Source organism: Trachymyrmex cornetzi, unplaced genomic scaffold (genome assembly GCF_001594075.2).
Source record: "Trachymyrmex cornetzi isolate Tcor2-1 unplaced genomic scaffold, Tcor1.1 scaffold25, whole genome shotgun sequence".
Classification (NCBI taxonomy): Eukaryota; Metazoa; Arthropoda; class Insecta; order Hymenoptera; family Formicidae; genus Trachymyrmex; species Trachymyrmex cornetzi.
Window position 1 is genome coordinate 1,372,125 of NW_017297166.1, and position 27,164 is coordinate 1,399,288.

Below are 27,164 nucleotides of genomic sequence, written 5' to 3' on the forward strand. Positions count from 1 at the left end.
ATATATATATATATATATATAGTTAATATATTAATAATATATTGTCACTATTCATAATTCAAAGGATATGCACGCTTATTATTTTCAAAGGAAATTCGAAGCGGATTATATTCTCTTGATAATAAGTTACAAATTAATTTATAATAGTCAAAATGAGATTTATCTATGAATGTACACATGAGATATATAAATAAATAAGAGACAGCTATGTCCATATATATGTGTGTACCTAGTAGAAACTAACGTAAGTGATCTAAACTAGTTACTCTGATAATCATTTCTTATTTGTCCCATGAGGGAGTGCATCTTGCCTACAATGTGCATTCTGTTTGATGTTAGAGATATATTCTTGTTTTTCTGTATCTTTTACTTCTACATCTTGAAATACGCAATTTCTTACGTTATGTCAATTATATATTGTACATATATTTAACATGTATTTGAAAAAAAAGTAACAAGTAACAAAAGTGTATTTCATCTCCTTCAATGTAGGTAAAATGTACATATCATTTGAAATGAAAAAAACAGTTAATAAAAAATTAAACGTTAAAAAAATATTAATTCTCCGTTAGAAATATTTGTGCACTTTCCGTTAACAATGTAAGTCTTTGAGCTTCAGCGCAGATTTTTATATTGTTCCAAACTGCATAAAAATCGGAAAATATTTTTGTATACTTATAAAAAAAAAAGCTTAACAACTAGTTTTTACTATCATAAAAGTCGGATTATATTTTATTTATTTTTTACAGGTTTAAATTTATTTACCAGAATTTACAGTCAAAATATTGACTATGCCTTTAAAGTCCAACTTCGTTGGTGGAGAGTTAAAAAAGAATGAAAAAAGAAAGAAAAATCTAAGAGACCTTAAAAATCATATATATCTGTATTAGTATTTCTACAATACACTTAAAATTTCTGTTAAATACATTAATCATATTGTAAAAGATCAGGCATAAAAAATGTGCAAGGTACATAAATTGTTTCAGTGGTGCATAAAATCATTGAATGACCACGTAGATTGCTATAAATTCCGACGGGAACCGCACATGCGAGGGGCAGGAAGGTAAAATTACGGCCTATGCAACGGACGCAACGAGAATCGATCGTCCAGTGGGACGGAAGGAGGGAAAGGCGGAATATTATTGTAGTTGTTTCCGCAAGTTGAAACCAGGTGCATTGCCTCCGGCCAATTCGGAAGGAAATGCATCCTAATCACATGCGAGGCGGAAAATTCGCATGCCACGTGCATTAAATATGCACTTCATCACGCACGAATAACTTCCTGTGCGGCGCAATCAAAAGATGTTTTTTCTTGAGACCTTTTGAGCAATGGACCATATATATGATGTTCAAAGGTTGGTTGATTAGAAAGAAAAAGGAGCAGAATGAGAGCAGATTGAGAGATATTATGCAATACTTATACAGTTAAGTTAATTGTAAATAATTATTATATGAAGGGTTGTGCTTTATATTTCAAGATTACGTTTACATGGAATATTTACGTATTGTTTATGTTAAGCTTACTCGAATTTTTTCCCTGTAGATAATATAAGCAACATAAAATATATAAATTATTGTAAATTAAACATATAACACAATACAGAAAAAAGAAATTAAATTTTATAATTGTTAATATGTATAATTGATTTTAATGCTAATAAATAAAAATATATTTATAAGCAAGATAAAAGTTTTAGTACAGTTCAGCACAACGACAAAGAATATAGGCTTCAATGATCTATAATAAATAACATATAAAACACAGTTTATGTAGTTTACATATTGTATACACGTAGATGATAGATTATATTTTACGCATAAACACACAATCCCGATTATATGATTATATGATTAATTCTATATAATTCATTCATATTGAGCCGAAGTTACGGTAAATAACAATATTGTGTGATATTTCGTAAATTGTGTCTAGGCAGAAATTAATTAACTTATTTATTATTACCTACTCCCGTGCCTGTATTATCCATAATTTACTATAATTTCAATTAAAGGACTAAAATTTGTATTGTTATCCATCCTATCTCGCGCGTGGTTACTAGTAATAATTATTATTGCAAACAGGTTGCATTATATAACATATATCTGTTAACAGTATTAATGTTCTAATTTCTATTTTGAAAAAGATAGAATATTCATGTTCGTCAGAAAATAAAGGAAAGTATCTTGATTTAATTTGAAAAGTGTGTGAATACTACCACTCCAAATTGTCTATAAATTAAACTTTCTTGTACCTGTATGTGAAGTTTCCTCAAAACTGACATTATTGCCTTATCAAAATGTCTACCTGGATCGCGAGTCTTTTGTTACGAAATACATTCGATATTTCAGTTCAGTTGTCGCACGAGAATATATCGTGATGTATTAACACTTACAACGAGATGACGTCAGTTTCACTAGTGTGACACCGAGTCTTTCTTCCGCGGGAAAATGCAATTTTATCGCGGCGAGGTTTGTTTGTTGCGAGATAGCGCCGCGCCAACTGCCGCTGTCGGTTGATTTCAGAATGGAGGATAAAGATAAAGGAGCTTCCCTAATGCAATATAGAGCGCACCCGCGCGCCCATACTTTATCTCTCCATTCCTGTTGAATTATTCACGCGTGAACTGCGCGACGAGCATCTCCAAGAATCGCGTACTGCAGACTTCAGAAGACGCGCTAACTTTGTAAGTCATGTCCGTTTTAGCTTATGAGAATTCCGTGTAAGCACGCGTTTCTGGAAGATAGAAATTTGACCTTAATTCCAAGACAGTTCGACGGCACCAGAAATGCCGCTTCAAATCATCCTAATCGTTAGTCCGTGAACGTGAGATAAGCATTTTGACGTAAATTCATAAAAACAGTGAATTTACGTCAATAAGTGACTATTCGTGACTACCGTCAAAAACATATTTTACGTATTTTACGGAACCTATTTAAATGGCGTTTCCATTTATTTTAGCTTTTATATCTGGTAAATTTTTCAGCTATTTTTTGAATAAATTTTACATATATCTATATATATTTTTTAATATATAAGAACGTCAATCCCATCAACAGATTTACATTAATACAATTGTAATGCACTTTGTAGTTTTTCAATGTTATTATTATTGTTTTAAAAAATCACATGTATGGTACAGCCGTTTGGAGGGCTATGAATTTTTGGTATAAAAGCATATAATCCATTTAGAAATAAATAATACCGGGAACATGACGATGAATTTAGCGCACGTTGAGCCCGTTTCAGTTGCACGTTTTGATCAAAACGTTACGCTCAAACAAAAAATGAAAGCCGATACCGGGATTTAACGACATCAATCGAGACCGCTGAAATGGCAACATGGAACCGTTATATAATCTATGGAGTTAAAATTTATACATCGTTCTAATTCATATGAAAGCTCGCGTTTCTGACCGTACAACTTTTATGCGTTCGAACGTGATCTAATCATTTTGTAGAGATCGCCTTTCACGTGATGTAAATAACTAAATTACGTTTAACATAGCAGCGCGGTAGCAGCTTTTTTCGGAGCTTTTTACGAAAAACGCAGAGGCGAAAGCTGATAGGAAAAAAGTTCAGCTTGTCCTTCCTATTCTTTTTTCGCAGCGTCGAGTGCACGGTGGCATTTTTGTAAGCTGATTATTTTGGAAGTACTGTAAGTCAAAATTTAAAACCTAATAAATTTAAATTAGATATAGATGGAAATTAATGTAATGTATCTGTTTTAATGAAAGTTTCAAATATAACTCCTTCAAAAGTTCATAATTCAATAATATTTCTCTTTCTTTTGCAATTTTTGAATTAAAAAAAAATTAATACTATCTCGATTTTTAGACTTGGTAAAAATTGTATTCTTTATATATTATAAAACAATGTAGCTTTCAAAAATAGTTTTTTCTGCGTAGTTGTGTAGTCTGTTATTACAATATAATCACAACAACTTCAATATAAAGTGGCGTCATCCATTAGTTTTACTCTGTGTATAAATACATAATTTAAATGCATTGCAACGTTACAAAAAGTTATTTCTGTAATAAAGATAATATAGCAATAAAGGTAAAAAAGTTTTTTTAATGAAAATTGGATAAAAATAAAGATAACAAATTTAAAGATAAAAATTTAAAACCGAAAAAAAAATAAAACACGTAATATTACGATATTTTTTTCAATTTAAGCTACCGCGATATCTTGTGGAGCATTTTGTGGACTGGTGGAAAATATTTGGAACACATTGGCTCGTCAAACTTTTTCCAAGAAGATTTTACCATAAAAGAGCATGACACAAAAGACGGCAAAACCGCAGACTTGAGAAACGAAACTTCATTCAAAAGCAAGATAATACGACATTCTGTTCGACTTGGCGAAGCGACAAGACGTCAACGTCTGCGTCTATTCGAGCGGGTAAGCTAGCTACATTTAAGCAACCGTGTTAGAAGTGACACAAGCTCTATTAACTTTTCAAGGAGAAGCTGCAAACGCCACGCTGATTTGTATTAGGTATATTCGTGCGACGTTGCATCGTGGTGTGCATACGCGAACGTTGCAAAATATATTTCCTTCAAGAAACTTAACCAAGTAAAATAAGAAGTTGACGTGCCGTTGTACGCGGATGTTTCATAAATCGATAAAATCGAGTGCTGATGTAAGTAGAGAAAATCAGAAATATTCTATTATGATAAGCGACATTTCCATAATTTAATCACACGTGTGGGAAATAGTTCTGGATCCGCATAAAAACTCTTCTCCTTCGTTCTGACATAAGAAATGTGCTTCAGAATTTTATCGATTTTTCTGGAATATTTCGTATAATAAAGATTGTAAAGTTAAATATATATATCATAAATATCATATGTTGTGTGTGTGTGTGTGTGTGTGTGTGTATAATTCTTCAGTTTACACACAATCACAAATAAATCCACATAATTCTTGGATTTAAAGAATTAAAAGCGTTCGGTATTTAATCATATTCAAAGCATCACTTGGATTTTTCTTTCAACGTATAAACGCAGATTAAGCATCGTCGCTTTTGCAAGGCAACGGGGTTATAAAAAGCATTGACCTAAAAAGTAGAAGAAGCGATAAAGAAAAAGAGGGTGGAAAACGTAAACAGGTCGAGCGTTTAAAATAAAGTGTAAGCGAAGAAAAGTCTCGACATCTCCATGAAATCAAGTTGCGGAACTTTTATTATTTATTTGTTAGACAAGACGGCGCAGATATCACATGGCTGACGGACTATCTGAAGGTACGCTACAACTGTCAGTTGTCTCAGAGTTGAAGAGACAAAGCATAAGATAACTGACAACTTTTCACTTGAATTAACTATAATAATACACTTTCGAAAAGAAATATCATACGAAAATGAGTAATTTCGTTCATAATAATTTCAAATTTATGCTCGATTTAACGAAAACTTTTTGAAGCTTACTTAACAATTCTACAGTTCTACAGTTCTGTCGTAATTTTATTACTTGGTCTTTCTGCATATTCTATCATTTTTTAATTTTGTTATAACTTAATGCAACTATAAATTCCTTTTGATCAAATATTATTACGGTCGTATAAAATATTCAAGTGTTTATCAATTTTTTTTGAAGATGCACGTTAATGGATCAAACATTATTTTTTGTATACGAGTGTGATTATGATTAATGATTATGTTATAAAAACGTTTCTAATTTTCTCGATTTTTATTAATTTACAAAACATCTACGATACACCCATTATATTAATTAATAAAATATTAAATTTTGTATTCTCTTAAATTGTACGTCTAGTAGTACATTAATATTTTCGTAAAGGATGTCTAATTTATTTCAATTATTTCAATTTAGTAAAATTTATAAAGTAAAACAATGTCCATTTAATCCAATTGAATAGAATTCAATCAGAACTCTCCGAGTAAGGGAGAGCCGGGAGAACTAAGTTCTTTTTTGACGTGATACAAAAAATTACTTAGCGTCCTTTGCTACCTTTCGCAATCTTTCGTTGAAAAACATCGAAGCTGCAAGTTTCCTGATCAAGAGAAAAACCCTTTTCGACTTTTCCTCGACTCGGAAAAAAGCGCGAGTCATGCGTCGCAGGAAGCTTCGTATTCCATGAGAAAAATGTGGCAGCGATTCGAATTGCCGATTTCTTCGAATAGAATCGCCCCGTCTCGACTACGCAACGGTGCGATTTTTCTGAGGGAGGTCGTAAGCATGATTTTCCACCGAATGCGTCGAGCTTCGATTCGTAGCGACACCCTCCGAAGTGTCGTAAAAGATTCGCGATTCTTCGAACGGGTAAATGAAGTTTGCGGTTGGCAGAACAAACCGAATTGCGATAACGGCGAGAGCAAAGCGACGACTGCCATATGGTTCACAAGCAATAGAAATAAAATTAAGGTAAAACACCTATTTTTTTTTCTTTAAATTCTGGGAGATGCTTTAAAACAATTAATTATAGAGTTTCTAAGACACATTTTACAAAAGATTAATTATCAAATTGAATAAGATTATTTCTCTCTCTCTCTCTCTCTCTCACATGTCTATACTGATGCATCGTTGGCAATTAAATGTTATGAACAACGAACATATTTTTCTCATAATATTTCCATTACTAAATTAATTTTTTTATACCCTCTTGATTATCTTTGTACGAAAATATAATTTATATTATTATAAAAATATAATTTATATTTATATTTTGTTTATATTTTCAGATGAGAGAGGGAGAGAAAGGAAGACAAAGAAAGAGAGAAATGCATAGTTCATTTATGATAATATAATAAATTCATAATTGAGACTGTATATATATTGTTTACTATCTTCATAATTTAATGAAAATAATATTTTGAAATAAGTTAGTACTATAGAAACAATAATCTATTTGTATTAAACATTACTTATATTTAAGCTTCTGTTTTGTTTATAATATGCCAAAGATATCAATCTATTTTGTATATTTAATATCCAATTCGTAATATATTAAGTATTATTTTTTGTGGCTAAATAAATTTTTAAATTGCATGATAAAGTATTTGGCATTACATTCGCGATGAATACGAGCTAAATATAAATGATTAATATTTAAATTAAACTTTGCACTTGATATATTGAGATTTATTTCAGTAAAACTTATTTTATTAATACAGAAGCTGTTATGATTATTAATTTGAACTTTTACCGAATTAATAAATTGCATTTTAAATAATATCTGTCAGTTTCTGTCTCTCTAAACTTATTCATATATTTTCTTTTTAATAAAACATTTGATGATGTTCCCGATATCAATTTATAATATATAATTCGTGTATATTTTCGGCTGCGCAATGAGGAAAAATGTCTCATAGTCAAATTTACGCAAAACAAAAAAATTTTACATACATATTAATGATTAATATTCTTTTTCTTTTTTTATAATAATATATATATATCCAGTTAAAAATGTAACAAAAAATATTTTACATGCTTACTAACGGCTCCTATTTTTTTTCTCATATTAATAATTATTATATTTAATAATTATATGTATATATTTAGTTAAATATTAGTATAAACTATAACATATCGCATGTAAAAAACGCCAAGTGTATAAAAAACCGTAAATTCGTGGGCATATTTTGTAACTTTTAATATCATTAAGGCTATATGGTCGTTGTGCAAGTATAAAGGAGACCAGAATAGATTCACAATTACATTTATAGACATACCTATCTCTCATTTTTTATTTGATTTCATAATGATTGTAACCGATTGATTTCATAACAAATAAAATAATAAATAATAAATTGTTCTGCTATGATTTGATGTTTATCAGACTTCCTTTCCCTCTTCATAAGTTCCTTTGTTGCACAACTCACTCGCGAAAATATAATTAATTATACGATCGCGCGATACTTTATACTGTACTCTCGATGCTAATGGCGTCTATTTATTATTAATAAATCGTCGATATATTACGGTTTTCTCTTATATGTGTATCACTCGAGTTTCGGTGTGTATTGCTCTATATTTTATTCGAAAAAGGAACAGCTAAATTATATTTCAATCTATAAAAAAATTAATTGTAAGTATGTATGATGTGAAGTATAATATATGAATTCGTATATTAAAGCAACGATCATCGCTTTATAACAGCGTACTTATTTACAATTTCCGTTTCTTATCTTTTCAACCTGTATTTCGAATAAATTAAGATCTTGCTTCGATAACTAATCACTACACATATTTACGAGTTGTTTTATTGATCGCAGAAGTTGATATTGAAGTATGGACTAATTGTTGATAAAATGAATAGTCTCCTACTACTCGCTGATGATGTTCTGAAAAGTAATGCGACAAATCCGGAACATTCGTGCTCATTACGTTCGAGTTTTGTATGCAGTTCGCAAAACAAAGGGATCTTTGTCTACCATGCGTCATAATAGCTGTGCAGCAAAAACAAGCGTTGCGTGGCTGCCGTTATGAAATATTTAATACCTTAAAATGTATCCTGATGTCAAATATGCATTATTTCGTAAAAAAACTCATTAATAAACAATTACTGCATTATGCAGTAATTGTTACATTATGCAGCTATACGTTACCTAAATCAATTGTATCATTCGATCCAATAATTCGCTCTTTTCGAAACAATAAGTAATTATGTTTCAATCAACGAGCAAATCAATTTGCAACACAAGATACATTCAAAATTAAATAGCATTTAATTAATAGTAAGAAAGAATTATCTATAAAATGTCGCGATAAAACGGTCTGTAATTTCTTTTGTATATTGCCGTAGTAAATCGCGCGAATAAATATAGATATTTATTATCATAAATCGATAATGCAAGTTAATAATTATTATTTATTCATAAGAGTAAAAAATTAATGTTTGATCAATAACAGCAACTAATTGCGACTTACGACATTTTCAATTTCAGTTCGAAATTCGTCATGTGAATGCACAGCGAGCTTCTATATATGTAATGCTATTTGCGTAGGAAGAGCATCGTGCGCTGCCGAAATATTTAAATAAATGTGCATGTAAATCGAACATTATGTTTCTTACATTGCAAGTTAATTTCGATAAATGGACTATTACGGCATACACATACATATATTAAGTTTAGCGTTTAAAAGATAAAATTTACATTACTTTGATCGTAGAAGTATTCATATAAATTGATTCACTATTATTTCACTTTCTTTCACTTTCCTCTCCCCCTCTCATTCTCTTTTTCTTTCTATCAAATTTTTACATTTTACAAAAGAAACAAAATAGAATCATTTCATTAAATAAAGAATTTCCTTTTTTTTAAATCACTTATAAACCCAAAAACTATTACGATTTCTATTTAAAAAAATATATAAAGATTGCCAAAACATATTACTAAAATAACAGATGAAATAATTTCACAACACGCAAATATGTATAATAATGTAAAAATAATTATACATAAATGCAAATGTAAATTAGAAATTATTTACATTTGCATTTATGTATAATTATTTTTATTTTAGTTAGATTAAACATTTTCCATGCGGATCTTTAAAACGTTCAACAGATTAACGAGAACACAAATATTATGGTAGCAGAAATAATATTGATCATAATATATATTTCATGGTATGATCTACGTAGAAATATTTTTCCGCAAAAATCTTTGCGATAGATATTGTTGCAAATATTCTGCAATTCATCTACTATATGATCTATCCAACATAATGGAGTAGTTTTTTTACAACTTTAGTTTTTCTAAGAAGAAAAGAAGATCCAACACAGTATTAGACAAATTTTCTAACAAACAAAATGGATTATTAGACGAGTACAATAAAAATTGTAAATTTGTTTAAACTGCAAGATATTCTCGATTTCTTAAATTCATGGTCAACAATGTTCAACCAACATCTATCGATACTGATTGTTGAAAAATCGTCATCTATAAATTTGTCATATTATCAATAGAATGAAAATGGTCATAAGTATAAAAATTGGGACTCTTATACAGGATGACTATGATCATCTTACACGCTCATATCAACTATATTAACAACTATAGAATAATGTATCCAGCAGCGAATTCACAAGTAATTAACGAAAGTAGGATAATATAAGTTTCACATTAAATTTCACATTAAAATAATGCAATAAAGCAGCGATAGATTAAATCGGACTAATTTAGATGAAATGTAGAATGTTTACAATAAGTTATATTATCGTCAATTTCTTACATGTATGATTGAATGTCACACTGAAGATGACACGATAAATGTGTCGAGACGTTTGTGATAATAAAGTATATATTACTGTAAGAATTTATAATAATTTCGCAAAAAACTTCCAGCGTTGGCTTTTTATGCTCTTTAATATTAAATTGGTTTTTATTCGTAAAACCTTATTTTATTATAATACTTAAAAATAAAAAAGTATGTTAACAGGGTAATATTACTTCGTTTGGAGATAAATAAGCTAAATAAGTTTGAATCGTTTATCAATGTATGAATATAATAGTTTAATGCAAAATAATCAATATTAATTTGGATGAACGCTTATTTAACTAGGGATTTATATATAAATGGGATATTTGATAATATTAATATTATAATTGATTGCGTAGTTGCGCGTCTATTCATAAGCTACATATTACTTCCTTACAACTTATGTTATTTCGTATAAACAGTCTCGTTCGTAACTTTAACGCGATAATTATATCCTGAAGTATTTGCTTCTGAAGTAAATGTAATTTGACGTTTATTATAATGCAACCAGTCCGCATTCATTATGGTAGCGTTCATTCAACGATACATTTTGACACACATATGAATCCGTTTATCGTCGCGACCCGATGTGTGACCATATTTCACCAATAAATTACTAACCTATAGAGCAAAATCTCTCTCAACTCGACAAGAACGTAATTCCATAATAATAACATAATTATCCTCGACGTTGCTGTACAAAGAGCAATTTACATTTCCTTTCAAACATTCGAAATAGCTATTGTGATATAATTGCCACGCGAAAACTCATTTTATTGTTCGTGTGAAAATAGAAATACCATTACAATAATTTTATATTTTATTGGGCTATTAATTATTAAAATCGGTTATCGCGTTGAGGTGGTTGTATCGCACAGGAACGGCCTGTGAAGGGGGAGAGGGGCAATCGCCCGAAGCGCCAGCGTATGAGGACACCGTTCGATGGTAAAAAAAAATTACTGTTCAAAAATTGCTGTAGATCGCAATTTTTGAACAATTTTTATTTCCCCACAGTAATTTTTATTTTCCCACCGTATTTGCGCCGGTATTTGAAAATGAGTTGATAAGCGAAATGGATATTAGTGAAGTATAGTAAAGTAATTTTCTAAGGTTCTATAATTAATATTTGCCTGGTTACCCCCCATTTTCTTTGGTGTAGAAGAGATTCGTATTATATTTATCTATAGTCCTTTAGTTTTTGAGCGAATTTCTAAATACCGTTTTTACGCTATAATTAAAAATATACTATCGCTCCTTGTCTAGCACAGGAAACTCCTTGTCTAGCACACGTTAAAAGTACTAACTTCAAATGCAATTATCTTTTAAACATGCCTGGTTACCCCCTCTCAAAATGATACGTATGTATAAAGAATATCATTATCTTCAAATAGTAAAAACTTCAAACAAATCTTAAGAAAAGTCATTTTGCGATACAACCATCTTAATATTAAAATAAAAGAAATTAAAATAAGAATAGCTACGAGCCAAAACAAACAAATTTTAATGTACATATAATAACGTTGACATTAAACATAAAAATAAAGCAAAATAAAAATATATGCCTAATATTAGATAAAAGAAAAACGAGTAGATACCTACTCCATATAATCGCGATTTAAGGAAATAAACATTGATCTAGCAGCATTCGAAACGCAAACGCTCATTGGGCTAATTAGTTATTCCTCGTTCGTCTTTTAGCATCGTGCGTGACTCGAGTCACATGTGGCACGATGCACTTGCGTAAGCCTTCAAAATTAGCGAAGTTCGCGGGTTGCAGCTGGGACGCGCGGAGCGTCCTTCGTTAACGCTAGAGCGTGCAAACTCGAGCGACGTGGTTCATTACACGCGTATTGGGGATTACCGGAAATAATCGGACAGCGACCGTAGCAATCGGATTAATTCGCATGCCGTTGGCGGCAGACGCACACTGACGGTTCGTTACGTCGACCGTTCCCGTTTGTTTCGTTTCTTCTTTATCGCCGATCCCATTCAGAGAGTTTACTGTAATTTTTCCTTTTTTAACGCATACATATCAGCACGCCCTACCAACCAAACTTCATTTACTACCGCTGCTTTTGATGATCGCAACGAGATTATGTATCAAAATGGCCAATTTGATTACTATTTACGTATGTATACTCATTTATCACTTTTAGAAAATTAATAAACCATATCATTACGTTTCTATACATTTATTTAAATATCTCAATTTAGGTATTTCGTAAATTTAAACAGAATTTTCATTCAAATCCACCTTTGTATTTAAATTATATTAATTTTACTTTGAAACATGCGAAAATTGCGAATTTTAAATTTTATTCAAATTCCATTTTTTTTTTATTTATATAAAATGCATGTCCTATTTCAATTCTAATTGATTACCATTTAACATTTTTTACGATAGCTCAATTTAAATTTGGGATTAATATACGTATAAATACCGCGTTTTCTAATTTGTTCAACAAATTCCATTTATTAAATTGCATCCGTTTTTATAAATATTTTTATAATACAATGATGTATTTAAATATGTTCTTAAGTTCTTAAATTAAAATTTATTATATTTTATTGAAATCTTAGAGAAAGAAAAAAGAAAAGGGAAGAGAGGAAAGAGCAAGCGAAATGAGGTAGAAGAAGAGACAGAAAGAGAGAGAGGGGAGGGGGGGAATTACAAATGCACGCATTTAATCTAAATTTAATCTAAGCTTAATTAAGATTATATAAAAATTAAGTATATAAATGTATATGATTACATCTAAAGATTTTATCTGTATATAAGAATATTAAATATTCCATGGTATTATACACATAGAGAGACTGAAAATATCGTTAAATTTGTGGTGAAATATGCAAAACGCGGTGAAAATTGTGCAAACCGACACGTTATATATTTCATTACTATTAAATGTCACGCATTACAAGAGCGATGCACCAATGAGAGAAATTTCTCTTCACCACGAATGCATTAAAGCGTACAAATGATAAATAAATGGTTCTTGCGTGACATCAGCGGCATTTGAAACATTTGAAACGTCATTTGTATGTACATTAAAATATCCGATTTGATGTTATTTCCTGTCACACATAATATGTAATTTTTTGAGGCTAATTATTTATACTTATAACTTGAGAAGTCGATCGTGTTCACATATATAAACAAAATCTTTATACATATATTACATCATAATTGCACCTGATTGCGCGGCTAGATCCAAGTTTCGTCTGCAATCCAAAAGTATTTGACTTTTGATGCATACGCGATGTACTGTTTACATTGCATGTAAGTTCTCGTTCGGCTATGTAACAAGATATATATTTATACAGTGTGAGACGAGCAAAAACTTCATTTTTCTAAAAATTATGAGCCATAAAATTTACAAATAGTAATATAATTTACAGTTCAGCAGAAATATGTTAATTTTTTTACGGGATATTACTTTTTCAAGGTCACGTGTTTTGTAATTAAATGTCAATTAAATTTTTTGAAAGTATAAAATTTTGTTAAAACTAAAAAATTGCAATCTTAAAATTTTACCGAAATTATTTGATATTTTTACGTTTAAAAAATTTTTATATTTAAGAAACAATATGTAAGTCTAAATTTTTACTTGTTCTAAAATATATGACAAATTGTCAACTGTGAATGACTTTCAAAGTGGAACATTTATAAAATAAATTAAATACATGTGCACATTATAGGTATACCAGTTCTTTAAAAAAAAAATTATAATATATCATTAATTTTTATTCAAACAATACCGTTAATAAAAATATTATTTATATAAAGCGCATTTTATTTTATTATATACGTATGTGTGTGTGTTCTTATTGTATTATTAATTTTTAAATAGTTATTGTTCGAGACAGAAGCTTAAGAATTTAGTCCATTCTATTTTGCAACTCATAGAATTTTTTCTAAATTACAGCAATGTGTAATGATGTCGAAATTGATAATTTTTATTATAAACTATTTATTTTTTTTTATTTCCCAGAAATTTCTCACAAATTCAATCCAGTATTATAACTTAAAACACAATGATATTTTAATATGTAAATGAACTATTTTTTGTTCTTAATTTAATTTTTACTATTTTTTATTCAGAAATAAATAGCGCCATCTAAAAAATATAAAAAGAGCCACGAAATAGGTTTGCCGTTTTACCTAAATTGTCCGTTTCCCTTTATTGCGTACTTAAAGAAAATAATTTGGTTGGGAAGCGCTTAAATAATGGTTACTTTACTTCCTCCTTTAAAAGCGACGCTTGGCGCCTTTAGTGATTCTTCAAGCAACCTTTAGCCAGCAAATGACCCACTAAACCTACTTTGTTTAAATTCGGAAAAGTATAACGCGCAAAGTTGCCTTGAGTTTGTAGAAGCGAATACTACAATCGGAATTTTTGGAACAGTTTCAAACTAATGTAGCCAAACAACTTACTTTGTACTTATTATTAGATTTTTGTAACTTTATCCAAATACTACTTACGCTTCTAGATTGTAAATGTTGGATTCATCGAATCCAAGCTAAACTTTAATCGAGAGGATTATAAAAGTCCGGATCAATGCACAGTCGATTCTGAATCGAGAGGTATATGAATTCCGAATGCGAAAGGATTCCTCCAGAAACTCAAGCGTATTATAGAGAAGAGATCGCAAAAATTCTTCGCAATTTACGAGCAGCGCGATGACGTTTGATTACGACATTTGAAACAGTAAAGTTTAATACACGGGAACTACTTGTCCAGCGAATACATAAAACTATATAACTGTGTGTATCACATCCTTCTCATCTCTTGGGTGATTCCATCGTCAAAATTTGTCAAATCGACGATATGAATTCCCGAGACGGTACATCCGCCAGTAATGGCAATAAAAATGAAACATGACAGAAAAATATGATAGTCGTGATATTAATGTAAATCGGTCGTCGAAGAAATTCTTCCCAATTATTGGAAAACTGGAGAAAGCAGTGAACCGTTCCAGACAGAGGGGAGAGGCTGATAGCACTTTATCAAACGGACAGCCTCTTTCTTTTTCTTTTTCTCGAGGGGGAGAAGAACACGTAAGATTACTACGTACCGCAAGCAGGTTTATTTGTAACGGTTATTCAACCGAGTGCTAATGAATCGATAATGGTTGGTATCGATCGTATAAACTTGAGATCGTGCGGTATGTACGTGTAGAGCGATTTCATTCGGAACCGTCGTTAGACGAATAAGTTTCTTTTGTATTTTGGTGCTCTATCGTTCGTATTGTTTCCTTGTGCTTCGACAAGCGTGCCGAATCCATTTGGATTACTCGGATAATGCTAGTGAAAGATATATCTCTATTTTTCCTCAATAGTTTTGGATTGCGTGTGGAACGTTTACACACAAGTTTGCAGATTACGGAGAATCAAAAACGATGATGCGATTTTGGTCGAATTATTATGAATATAAATAAAATAAATTTTTTTAATTATTTGATTAAATGCTATAAATAATGTTGCTATAAATAATGTTACTAGAAATTGAGTGAAGGAAATGCCGTGAATCGGAAAGATGGTGTTCCCATCTAAGGTAACTAAATTTAAGCTGCTTTGTGCTTTGTCGTTCAAATACTTTACACGGAATAGTATTACAGCTTAACTTCATATTCTATGCTAATGGAAAAGCCTATCGAGAAATTTACTCGCTCTCCATATAAGATCGACTATGTTCGTCACGTACACATATTAACTTAATCTTAATTATCTTATATTTTGCAAATTCAGCAAAGTTGATCAGTAATGATTTATCAATCGACGAGAAATCGATTTGAAATTTACTTTGCCGTCCGTTTTATTTCGGCTGTACAATTTATTATGTACTGATAAGATATTCTGCAGCACGCTTACTCTGTATAAAATAACCGCAACGTGTACTGTACGGTGAAATCAAACGAAATTTCACACAAACGTTCACGACAACAAACGTTTATTTGCGTGTGTAATTTTATAGCAAATTTGACGGGAATGCTATGAATGAAACCTAATCTACCAGACGCGATAACGATAGTTGCAGAGCCGCGAATGGTACACACGTGTTTATTCCACGCGATTAAATGTTTAAGTCATTCATGATATGAAGGAACAGTTTACGAAATTAATTTTGTTGAAATATTTATGATTATGTTTCATACAAATATTTCTACTATTTTGAAAAATAAAATTGGGAAGCATGGTTGAAAGACGACGTATATCCATTAACCCTTACCGTACCATCTACAATTTGGTGCCTCATCCATACCATCAAGAGTCACTTCAAATCTCTTCGTTTTTTCACCTCTTCAAAATAATTAAAAAAATCTCTAAAAATTCACCAACATATTTTCAACTTTCTAGAATAAATATTAACTCTTTATTTTGGAAAATATAATAATAAAATAGTATAATTTATAATTACCGAAAAAAAACTCAAAGAAACTTGCACGAGCAGGAATCGCTCGGTCACTAGTTACCCATATTAGTACGGTAAGGGTTAATTACTTGTAGTTAACATTTCTAATAAACCTTTCCCGTAGATCACGAAAAGATTCGTTAATTTCCACTAAACTCGAGCGGTTAATAAGATAGCAATAGATCTTCGTCTAATCAAGATCGGTTTAATTACAAGTGTTTAAGAACGTCAGCAGAAGCTTCCGTTTCCCGCGATATCATCTGTCACAAGCCACCCGTGAAATAATTAGCCATTACCCAATCCTTGGTGGTTCGAGCATTCTAGGGCAACCTCGCGAAAAGTTGGGTCATCCCAGGCAAACTTAAAGTAGAATACTATAATACGGCGCACACAAATATCGTCGCAACAGACGCAACTTAAGAGACGACGTTTAATTTCGCTGCACTGGCACACGAGCGATCAGGATCGGCGAAGTGCAATTGCAACTCTCTTAATTGCAACGGCAGATAAATACGCCGGCGTAAATTAGGGAGTTTCTGGAAACTTAAAGCGTCGCGGCTGCCGACTAAATTGAGCGATTCAAGACTGGAAGGAAATCATCTCGGGGCATTGTGCGACTGCTACTAGGATCGTCAAAGATCTGTAATGACTCGCAAACTCGAACACGGCTGTTGATGACTTGCAAAGTGCAGTTCACGGAATCGTATGCTATTAATCCGAGTGGGAAAGATTTGCTATTATTCGCATTTAATGCTTTGGTGTCTTTTCACATAAGTAGCTACTTTACATTTTCACGTGCTATATAGTACTTTATGATCATAAAGGATATAATTTCTAGAACGATTACCAACACAAAGCGTCGTTGCAAAGTCAGCAACTATGTGAGTTAAAAATTATTACGAATCACATAAATGTGTAGTAAACAATTTTTTTTAATCGATTAGCTCAAGTAAAAATATAGATTTTATTAATAATTGTAATAAATCTCTATCGTAATAAAATAAGATATCATGTAAAATACATATTATGTAAATAAGATATGTAAAATATCTTATATAACATAAATCAGTATCTAAAGTATTTTATTATGAGCTCGTATAAAAATTTTTGTGAGATAAGCGTTTTAGTAAGATACGTAATGCAGGAGATATCGCATAAAAGGCGCCTGGTGTTCTAAAAGGTTCACTTCTAGATGACATGGTCCATTTAGCACAATGGTTGAGCAAGTCCTGGCTATGTTGGTTCACCCGAATCCCAGCGAGACAAATTTGCGAGGAAAGGGGATTGAAATGGGTCGCTTTGGATACGGAGAGATATCGCCGCTTATAGATCTGCACATGTATCTTGTGGTTGGACGGAGATAATCTAACTATCATAACGAGATGAACGATCCTAGGAGAGACCATAATTGCCATAAGAGTGACAAATACTCGTATCATGTTCCCTGGATACTGCATCGTGTCGTGATCACGCGATGGAAATTGACGGGTTCGGAACAAGAGTGTCACACGTTAACTAGAGAAACATTTAAAGTGAACTAGAACTCTTAGAATTATAAATTATCTAAGATGGATTACAACATTAAAATATTTAATAAAACTTATGTGCATAAATACTACAATTAATTCTATTCTGTCATGCATATTACAAGTCGAAATAATAAAATAAAGAAAAAACACTAGTTTATGACTGCAAATTCTATCATAAATTGAAGTCATATATTTTTTTGTAAAAAGTATTATAGGCAAAAAATAAATAAAACGAAACAGAACAATTTTCCAGTATTTATCAAAATAACAATTTGTTTGACCGATATTGTATATATTACAAGCAGGAACATTCGATGAAACATACATGATTTGAAATGATGCCAATACTATTTTAATTTAATATATCTTTAAAATATTTATTATAATTAACTTAAGTTAAATAAAAAAATACGTTTGTAATTAAGCATTCAAAGTTAATGCGTATTACATAATAAAATCTGAACTTTTTTTTAGATATGTACATATATGGTAATTGACAAGAAATTATGTTGCATTTTATTTTACTTTGACAGGGACAACTTGATAGGAAGACGAACGTTGGATTTAAACGGAAACTTCTGTTGAATGATGGTGCTCGTACACAATTTTGGGGCTTGAAAGTCATACAGAAAAAAGAAAAAATAACATAAAAAAGTGATTCGATCCGACATAGATATTCGTCTATATCGATTTTGAAGGATCGTATTGCTTTGTATATGATGGCCACGAATTTCGCAATTGATTTGTGGATGCCTGGCTGCGCTAGGGACGACTGTAGTAGAAAGGAGGGAGAAACCAATTAAGCCGTCAGTGCGTTAACGCGTGTCATTCGCTCCCATATTGTAGCCAAGTGTGACCAATCGTGACAATGAGACTTAATTGCACGAATAATAACGATCGTTATTCCGACGCCGCTTAATATTATTTTCTGTCTTCTATCATTTCACTCATCGTATCATGTCGGTCGCGGCATATATTATTACAAACGAAGACTGACCACAATTTTATCTGCGTGGCTTAACGTCAAATAAACAAATATTATTCTGTTGCGATATTAACGCATTTCGATGTATACATATTTCAAAACGAATATGACGTTGCAATTTAATTAATATCAAAAGCTATTTATATCTACGTCATCATAAAAGTAAGTTTGGCAAATCAGAAAATTTCTACAATTGAAAATTATAAATACAAGATTATACAATTAACTCAATATTTGAAACATACCATTTCATTCATAAATATCAATATGTAAACATATATGGACAATTTAAACTGTTAAGTTAATTATCGTATGTGTATAATTTATCAAAACCTTTCATTAATGCATGTAATTAATTACTGTATCATACATTGATAAGTATCTTAATATTGTTTAATATTGTCTGTAATTATTTTTACACTCTGCGTTGCGCAGAGATTATAAATCATTAATTCATTAAATATGAAATAAAAAGACTTGTGACGTATAATTAAAATAATATTCTATATTATATGTATTCTATTTCGAAGGTTCCTGCAAAGTTCTCACCATAGTTACCTTTCTTCAAGTTTTACACGAATTATTCCGCGGATTCCCGTGAACTCCTTTCACAACGCGGACGCCCTTGCATCTTGACATAAAGGCTCTCTCCGTCTCGCGTAAGATGAAATATTTTGGCTTACGTAAACGCGAAAGCCTGCCTCCGAAATACGCGGTTATTACGTGCAAAGAAGCGAGAACGGGGAAGTGAAAGATGCAATGGCGTGGGAATATTGCAACGATAATGAAAACATCAGGGAGTAATTATTTCTGCACGTCGTACTCCCTTCGCGCATTTGCACACATTGAATATATGTGTACAGAATATCTCGTTAGGAAATAATGATTCGGTGATAGATTCTTGAGAATTTGCAGTCGTTTTTCACTAGCAAAGATATAACTAAAAATTTCTTCAAATAATTTTACAGTAAGTCCCAAAGCTTTCGACAAATTAAATGTTACAGAATTTAAGCTAATACAATATACATACACAAACAAAATATAACGTACAGGGGCAAAGTTTTTTAATTTTAATAAACTTTTTATACTTTATTATATAACTTTTATTTTATAACATTTAAAAAATTTAATTTATGACGTAAAAAACAAGACTATTCCAAGCACTTTTACAAACATTGATTTAAGTAATAAGTAAACAGTTCCTCGATAAATGAGCGTTCGATCAAACTTAATTAAGGAAAAATTAATCTCAAGTTCTGTCAAGGAATTCATTATAAAAATATTTTACGATACTAATGAAGTACCTCGTATATATAAATTATTGCAAAAAAGCTTCTAAGAGCACGGTTTTATGCAAGTTTCCTTATTTAATTACATTAAATATAACGTTGCGGAAGTAAAATCACAAAGAGTATGTGAATCATGTATATATATATATAAAAATCACTGTCCAGCGACGGGCGGTGGCTATAACGCCAACTGTCCACGGTCTTATTTATGATTGCGCCGTGCTTGGCATTCTTGTCTCGGCAAAGAATGACTTATATCCCTCTTAATTAAAAGTCTGATTAAAGCAAATCTCCACGGTGGGACCTATAAGTTCACAATTGGGCCCATTGTGTTTGTTCATGCATTCTTTTTTTTTTATTGTATAATAGTATACTCAATAGCGCGAATAGGTATAATAAAAATTCATTTATTCTCATGCTTTAAAATTCTTCTAACGAGTAATTATTCTTTTCTTTCAAAAATAGAATTATCCAAAAATTTTAATTTAATATTTTATTGTTTTCTGCTTTTTAAAAGTGTTTTAAATTATGGTCGACTTACAAGCTTTAAATAAATTTGTATTAAAAATAACAAAAATTGTATTTAAAAATACATTTTATTAAAGAAAGAAATTAAAATTTCCAGGAAAGAAAGGCTACGAGTCAACGCAAATAATTAATCCATCTTTAATATTTACTAAATTAATTTAAACATACAATTATACAAACGTTTCAACCTCCATTAGGTCATCCTCAGTGTAAAACACAATAATTTTGACTAATTAAACGTGATTGTATGTTTAAATTAATTTGATAAATATTAAAGATGGATTAATTATATATTAGAATTTTACACCTTGCGTTGATTTGTAGCCTTTCTTTTCTGGAAATTTTAATTTTAAATTTTTGAATCAGAATATTTTGATTAGAAAGAAATGTTTTTACCATTCTCTTTAAAAAATGACAATGTTTGTTTGTATCTCATTTCCAAAGCAAGGTAACGTAAATATGAAAGTAAATAACACCGTATATAACCACTCGCTATATTGTTTACACTTTTATACATATACCTTCCCTTAATAAAGGTATATCTCTGCATGTAATTATACTATTTTATTCATATTTTTATGCCTTTCATCGTACCGATTTAACAGGATGCTGCTGACGTGGCTATTTCACTGAATGAAACATTCACAAAGCTTCTAGAACTATTAATATGAGATCTTAACATATAATACATAATGCAATAATGCAATACAGAATTTTATTAAAAATTATGACAATTGAAGTGTGAGGAAATAATATGTAACAAAACATATTTTCATATATACCAATTGCATTATTGCATCAATGCGTAATAATAAATAAAAAATATTATGGTTTAGTATTAAGAGTGACAAAACAAAATATTGATTTTCTGAATATTAATAATAATAAGAATGATTAATTCTCTATAAAATTTAATTTAAAAATAACAGCGAGTTATTCAAGTCAATTCTATTAAAAATGGTTTAAGGTTCATATAAAACATATTTTCATATATATCAATTGTATCAACGTATATAAATAAAAAATATTGTGTTTTAGTATCAAGACAAAATATTGATTTCCCGAGAATATTAGTAATATACTTAGAGAATAATCAATTCTCCCAAGTTTAATTTAAAAATATCAAATTGTGCCAATTCTATGATTAGAATTAGAAACGATTTAACATTTGCCACATATCTACTTTCTGTTAAAGAAACATCGATCTTTATCATCGTCAATAATAATAATGGAACACGAAATACATACCGAGAATATCGATATTTGACTGAATACATTGTTTATCGTGTTCCGTTATAGCTCCGGTTGTTGACACCACTGTTGCCTGGCAAATCTTTGCCGGCCAATTATCATTTTCACTCACTCGTCGGATTTGCAATTACGTTGCTGATTACGTCAACCGAAGCGCATTCATTAACGTGCCATCGCGCAACAACCGGCGTGGAATGTATTATACCATATCGTGAACTAGGATAGATTTAAACCACAATGTTGTTCCATATGCAGTACCAAATGGTACAGATTCATAGAGTTAATATGTTTTGTAATAAATGATAGTATACATGCATATAGGATATACATAGATATTATATATATTCCATATATAATTAATGAGAATTAGAATTCCATTTTCAGCAGCACTTAGTTAACTAGCTTGTTAATGTTGATGGTTTCATTTTATATGTCATTTAAGCCGATACTTCGTAATAAATTACGAAAACTGTAATAAACTTAATAAAATCATAATTACATTTATCCAATGATGACAAAGTGGCATTGTATTCTCTCGAATTCTACTACCGAAATGAATGTAATTTGAGCTTCGAATCAATATAATCTCGTGAGAGCTTACGCAAGACCAACTGATATTCGAAACTAGAATCCGAAAAATGAGTTCGAATTTATTTGACGGAACCAGAACGAGACGTTTAACAAACGCATAACTGGCAAAAAATGCATTAGTGGTTAATTCGGATGTATTTACGCCGCTCGGCTAGGCGAAAACACGTTGCGGTAAAAAAATGCTGAGTCAAGAATATATATGCCAGAGTGGTGAGATTGGAGTTCCACCCGCTAGCAGAATTTTATTATCCTTGCGAATTTTGGTACGTGAATTATTCTCTGTAGGACACGTTTCGACTCGAAGGCAAAAACGGGAATTATGCCAGCAGGAATTTTATGCCAAATCTCTTGTATTCAGCAACTTTACATAAAAATCACGAGATTTCAAACAAATTATTTCCAACGTTTCTTTCAATTAGCTAAAAAGATAAAAGCGAGAAGAAATATGATTACAAGTAAATAAATATTATTAATATTAATCTCTCTAATAGAAATTCTTATATTTTTTTAAACAGCTTATTATAAATTACTTTTCGTGAAAGTCTCATTTGTCACAAGATAGTTTTTCTTATCACATTCTATTAAAGTTATTTCGTTGCGTTATTTTTCAATCAATCTGTTCTACTTTTGCTGACACTTCTATCGATTCTCACCACCGACAATCTTCATAGATCTATCAGAAAACAACCCTTTCCCCTTCCACGAATTTCCAAAGTTACCCCAATGGGAAATTTCGATCGACAGTCAGTAGGGACTCCCGCGTTTCTAGCTTTTTGCGGAATGGATTTGTAAAATCGATCTCGCCGTCGACTTCATGTTTTACGATTTTACGAATGAGAGAACGTGCAAAAGAAAGACGATTTATTTCGCGCCAACCTTCCCCGTTACCAGACATAAACGATCTAGACGGAGTAGATGCACCTGCATCGATGCGCTCGTAGCACATAAAAAGGGGAGAATAAGGGTGGGTATGGGGGTTGAAAAGGACTCGGTTCGTCGACGTGTTTCCTCCAAGCCGCTTATCGAACACGCCGGAACTCTTACGTTCTGCAGCGCTTCGTATACTCTCCGTTCCTCACTATCACTTATTCTTCTCTTTATGCAGAGCCCAAAATCAACGGTAGTGGTCCTACATCACAAATAGAAGCGAATAATTCCATGCTGATTTTTAATCTTACTCATTGCGCGAGAAAATGACAAAACTGGACAATGCAAAGAAAAAGAACGATTTCTTTTTTTTTACATTTCTTTTGTTAATATCCCGCCCCGCTTTCGTAATCTACAAATTATCATTTCCTTCTACCATCTCATTTCGTACTACTACCATTTCAACAAGTTTCAGTCGCTTACTTTATCGGTGTTTTACATCTTTTGAAAGAAACTAGAAAGTTTTTCTCCGTATTTTAAGACGACGATCTTATATAGATCTTGGCAGCGAAATCTATATAGAAGTTGAAAAATCTTGCAAATCGAAAAATTTTAGATATCAAGAACTTCGTGATATAACAGTAAGATTTTAAGAATCGAACAATTCCGAGACTAAAAAGAATTGAAAAAATTAAAAAAAATATATTTTAATAATTTAGAGATATGAAAAGTAAAACATTTCAGAATCCAGAAATTTCATAATTTCAAAATACAAAATTAGATTCGTCTAATTTTATTAAAAATTTCTTGTCTATCTCTTATAAAGATATTACAAGCGAAATATGTGAAAAATCTCACAAAAATTAATATATTTCGCTTCGAATTCACATAAGTTATAGTTTATTCTTTCTTTGAGTATTTGTTTATTTACGGAAATGATAAAAACTGTCATATGGCAAACAAGCACAATTAATTTCGTGTAAAACGAAGGAGTGTGAAGTACATATATAGAATATCGCACCGATATTCAGAATAGCGGATGTTTATCATGAAAGTTTATTTAAGGAGGATCACGAATTGTATAGCAGCGAAAATGTTGAGTTTTCAGCGCAGCAGTTATGCCAATATGAAATTCTTTCGGATTGCATGTACAGAGTTACGTTGTTTATAGTGTATCTTAGCTCCAACTTTCAATGGCAAAATAACTCGTCTTCCCTTGCCTACCCTCGTTGCTTTTTATTTGGTCGACGACGTTCGCAAACGGAAGAAACGGAAGTCGTGCGTTATCGTTGTCGTTTTCCCTAATGTTCTCAGAAACTGCTGAAAGATTCACGAACGTAAAAAAAAACGATCACAGAGACTTCGCCTAACTAAATCTTACGGCGTACTTGCCTTCAACTTTAAAGAAGACACGAATAGTGCTCTCATTGTATCTTTGCCGCAGCCAAGAAAATTACATTTTTATTCGTTGTTTGCGAAGGCAAATCGCACAAACACAACCGACAAGTACATCCAATAATGTCACGATAAATAAATTAATAAATTAACGCATTAATTTATTTCAAATAATTATAAAACATTATTTTCCATGGGAAAACACATCTGCCTCGTAACAGTGCAATAGATTTTATAGACAAGGAGATGCAAAATGATACTTGATGACACGCTGGTGTCTGCATGAATATGTAATTGTACATGTCACCGCCAGCTGCATTGTGCAATCGGCATTCGTGATGGAATCGAGATCAATTTTCACACACGATATAACTATTGAGAAATTTCCGCATCATCATTGAGTAATTTATTATTTATCACCATTTTCATATTAATAATATCGAAATAATATTAAATGCTATAAATATGTCAAACATTATGAACTGGCAAAATAATATTCTTCAGTCAAATGCCAGCGTAATATATATGTATCAAATGTACGAACGATATACGTTAAAAAACCTAAGGTACTAAAATAAAAATATTAATATTTATAAAATTTATAATATCATTGTTTATTTTTATGTAAATATAATATTGATCAATATTGATATATCAATTGGATCAATTTTATATAATACATCTTCTTTAGAATTTTCTAATGTTAAAAAGTATGAATTGGTTAAATTGATCAATTAGACTACACGTACTAAAAAATTTCATGATAGCAGCTTTTTTTCATAATCGTTAAATCTCAATGTCGATGGCGAGTTGCAACTCGTTAATCCTCAAACGACGGGGATTTTAGAACACGATGCGACATCGAGAGGATAATCCCACGACGGAGCACTTAAGCGTTTAAACTTTAACCCATTCGATCGTACCAACCGGCTCGTGTCGTGAACAGTCTTTCCTCCGAGACAGCAGCCGATCGAAAAGCGGCCGTAACATTCGTCTCTCATTCGAGAGAAGACTTCGAACAGAATCAAGTCAAGGCCGTAATTTACGTAACTAGGCTAGACGAGTAAATAATACAAGCGGTACTCACCAACCACGTTGAGGCTATAGTTGAGCGACATCTTCGGCTCGGTGCTGACCTGGCACTCGTACACGCCAGAATCGCGCTGCTGCGGCGACTTGATTTGCAGCGTCCAGTTCTCCGACTTGTCCGGATGGATCACCTGGAACCTCAGGTCCGACGTATACATGAAGATGCCCGCACTCAGGATGTGCATGTCCCGTTTGCGCATCCAGGACACCTGCAACGTAAACAGTACAACCTGTAGTTGCATGTTTGTTATACGCAAATTTAACGCAATTTGCTGTCGTAAACTGACATTTTACTTTCTCAATCGTCAATCTCTAATCTATGTAATTTAAAAAATTCTAATGGCTCTAAACATCTCCAATCTTCTAGCTTTAACAAATAAATTTATAAAGATTATTGAAATAATAGTATTTAGTTGAAATTATATACAGATATTTTTTTAGTCAAATAAAAGTATATTAATGCTTGAAAATCTTTTATTGATACTATCAGTTTTTATTTTAAATATTATTCATGTATTAAAAAATAAAGAATGACAAATATGTTAGAATAACTTTTCTTTTAAAACAATATCACTACTTTGTTTCTTAAATTCGAAATTACCGAAATATACATTGTATATATAACGATCGGCGAATTGACTAATTTACATAAACTTTGAATCACGAGGATATTTAAATTCAGGAACACGTTATAAATGTTTAGTACCGGAAGTTCTCAAGCATCAACGCTCGTGCCGCTACAATACTGGCCCGGGAGAGCCTGTAACGTCTTGGTCGTGTTAGAACAAAGACTAGGGAAAGCACCCACAGCATCGTAAATCCCCGGTTGGTCGACGTGTGTGTCGCAAACGATCTCTATAGTCTCTCATTGTTTTGCGCGCGAACATGTCCGCCGGCTATTTAATGCGCCGTCAGAGTTCCGGAGCGTAATTCCGAGCGCGCGTTGAAAACGGCAGCCAAACGCAAAATTATTAGATCTCTTCCTCCTCCTAAAGACTTTTCT

At 31.4% G+C, this 27,164-nt stretch overlaps 1 protein-coding gene across 1 annotated transcript in view; it reads right to left on the reverse strand.

Annotated features, from left to right (window-relative positions):
- dpr1 (defective proboscis extension response 1) overlaps positions 1 to 27,164 on the reverse strand; it is a 397,942-nt gene that overhangs the window by 149,775 nt on the left and 221,003 nt on the right. Inside the window, exon 3 of the mRNA XM_018508171.1 lies at positions 26,160 to 26,370. Within this exon, the coding sequence (XP_018363673.1) occupies positions 26,160 to 26,370 (211 nt within the window). The remainder of the gene's footprint in view (positions 1 to 26,159; positions 26,371 to 27,164) is intronic.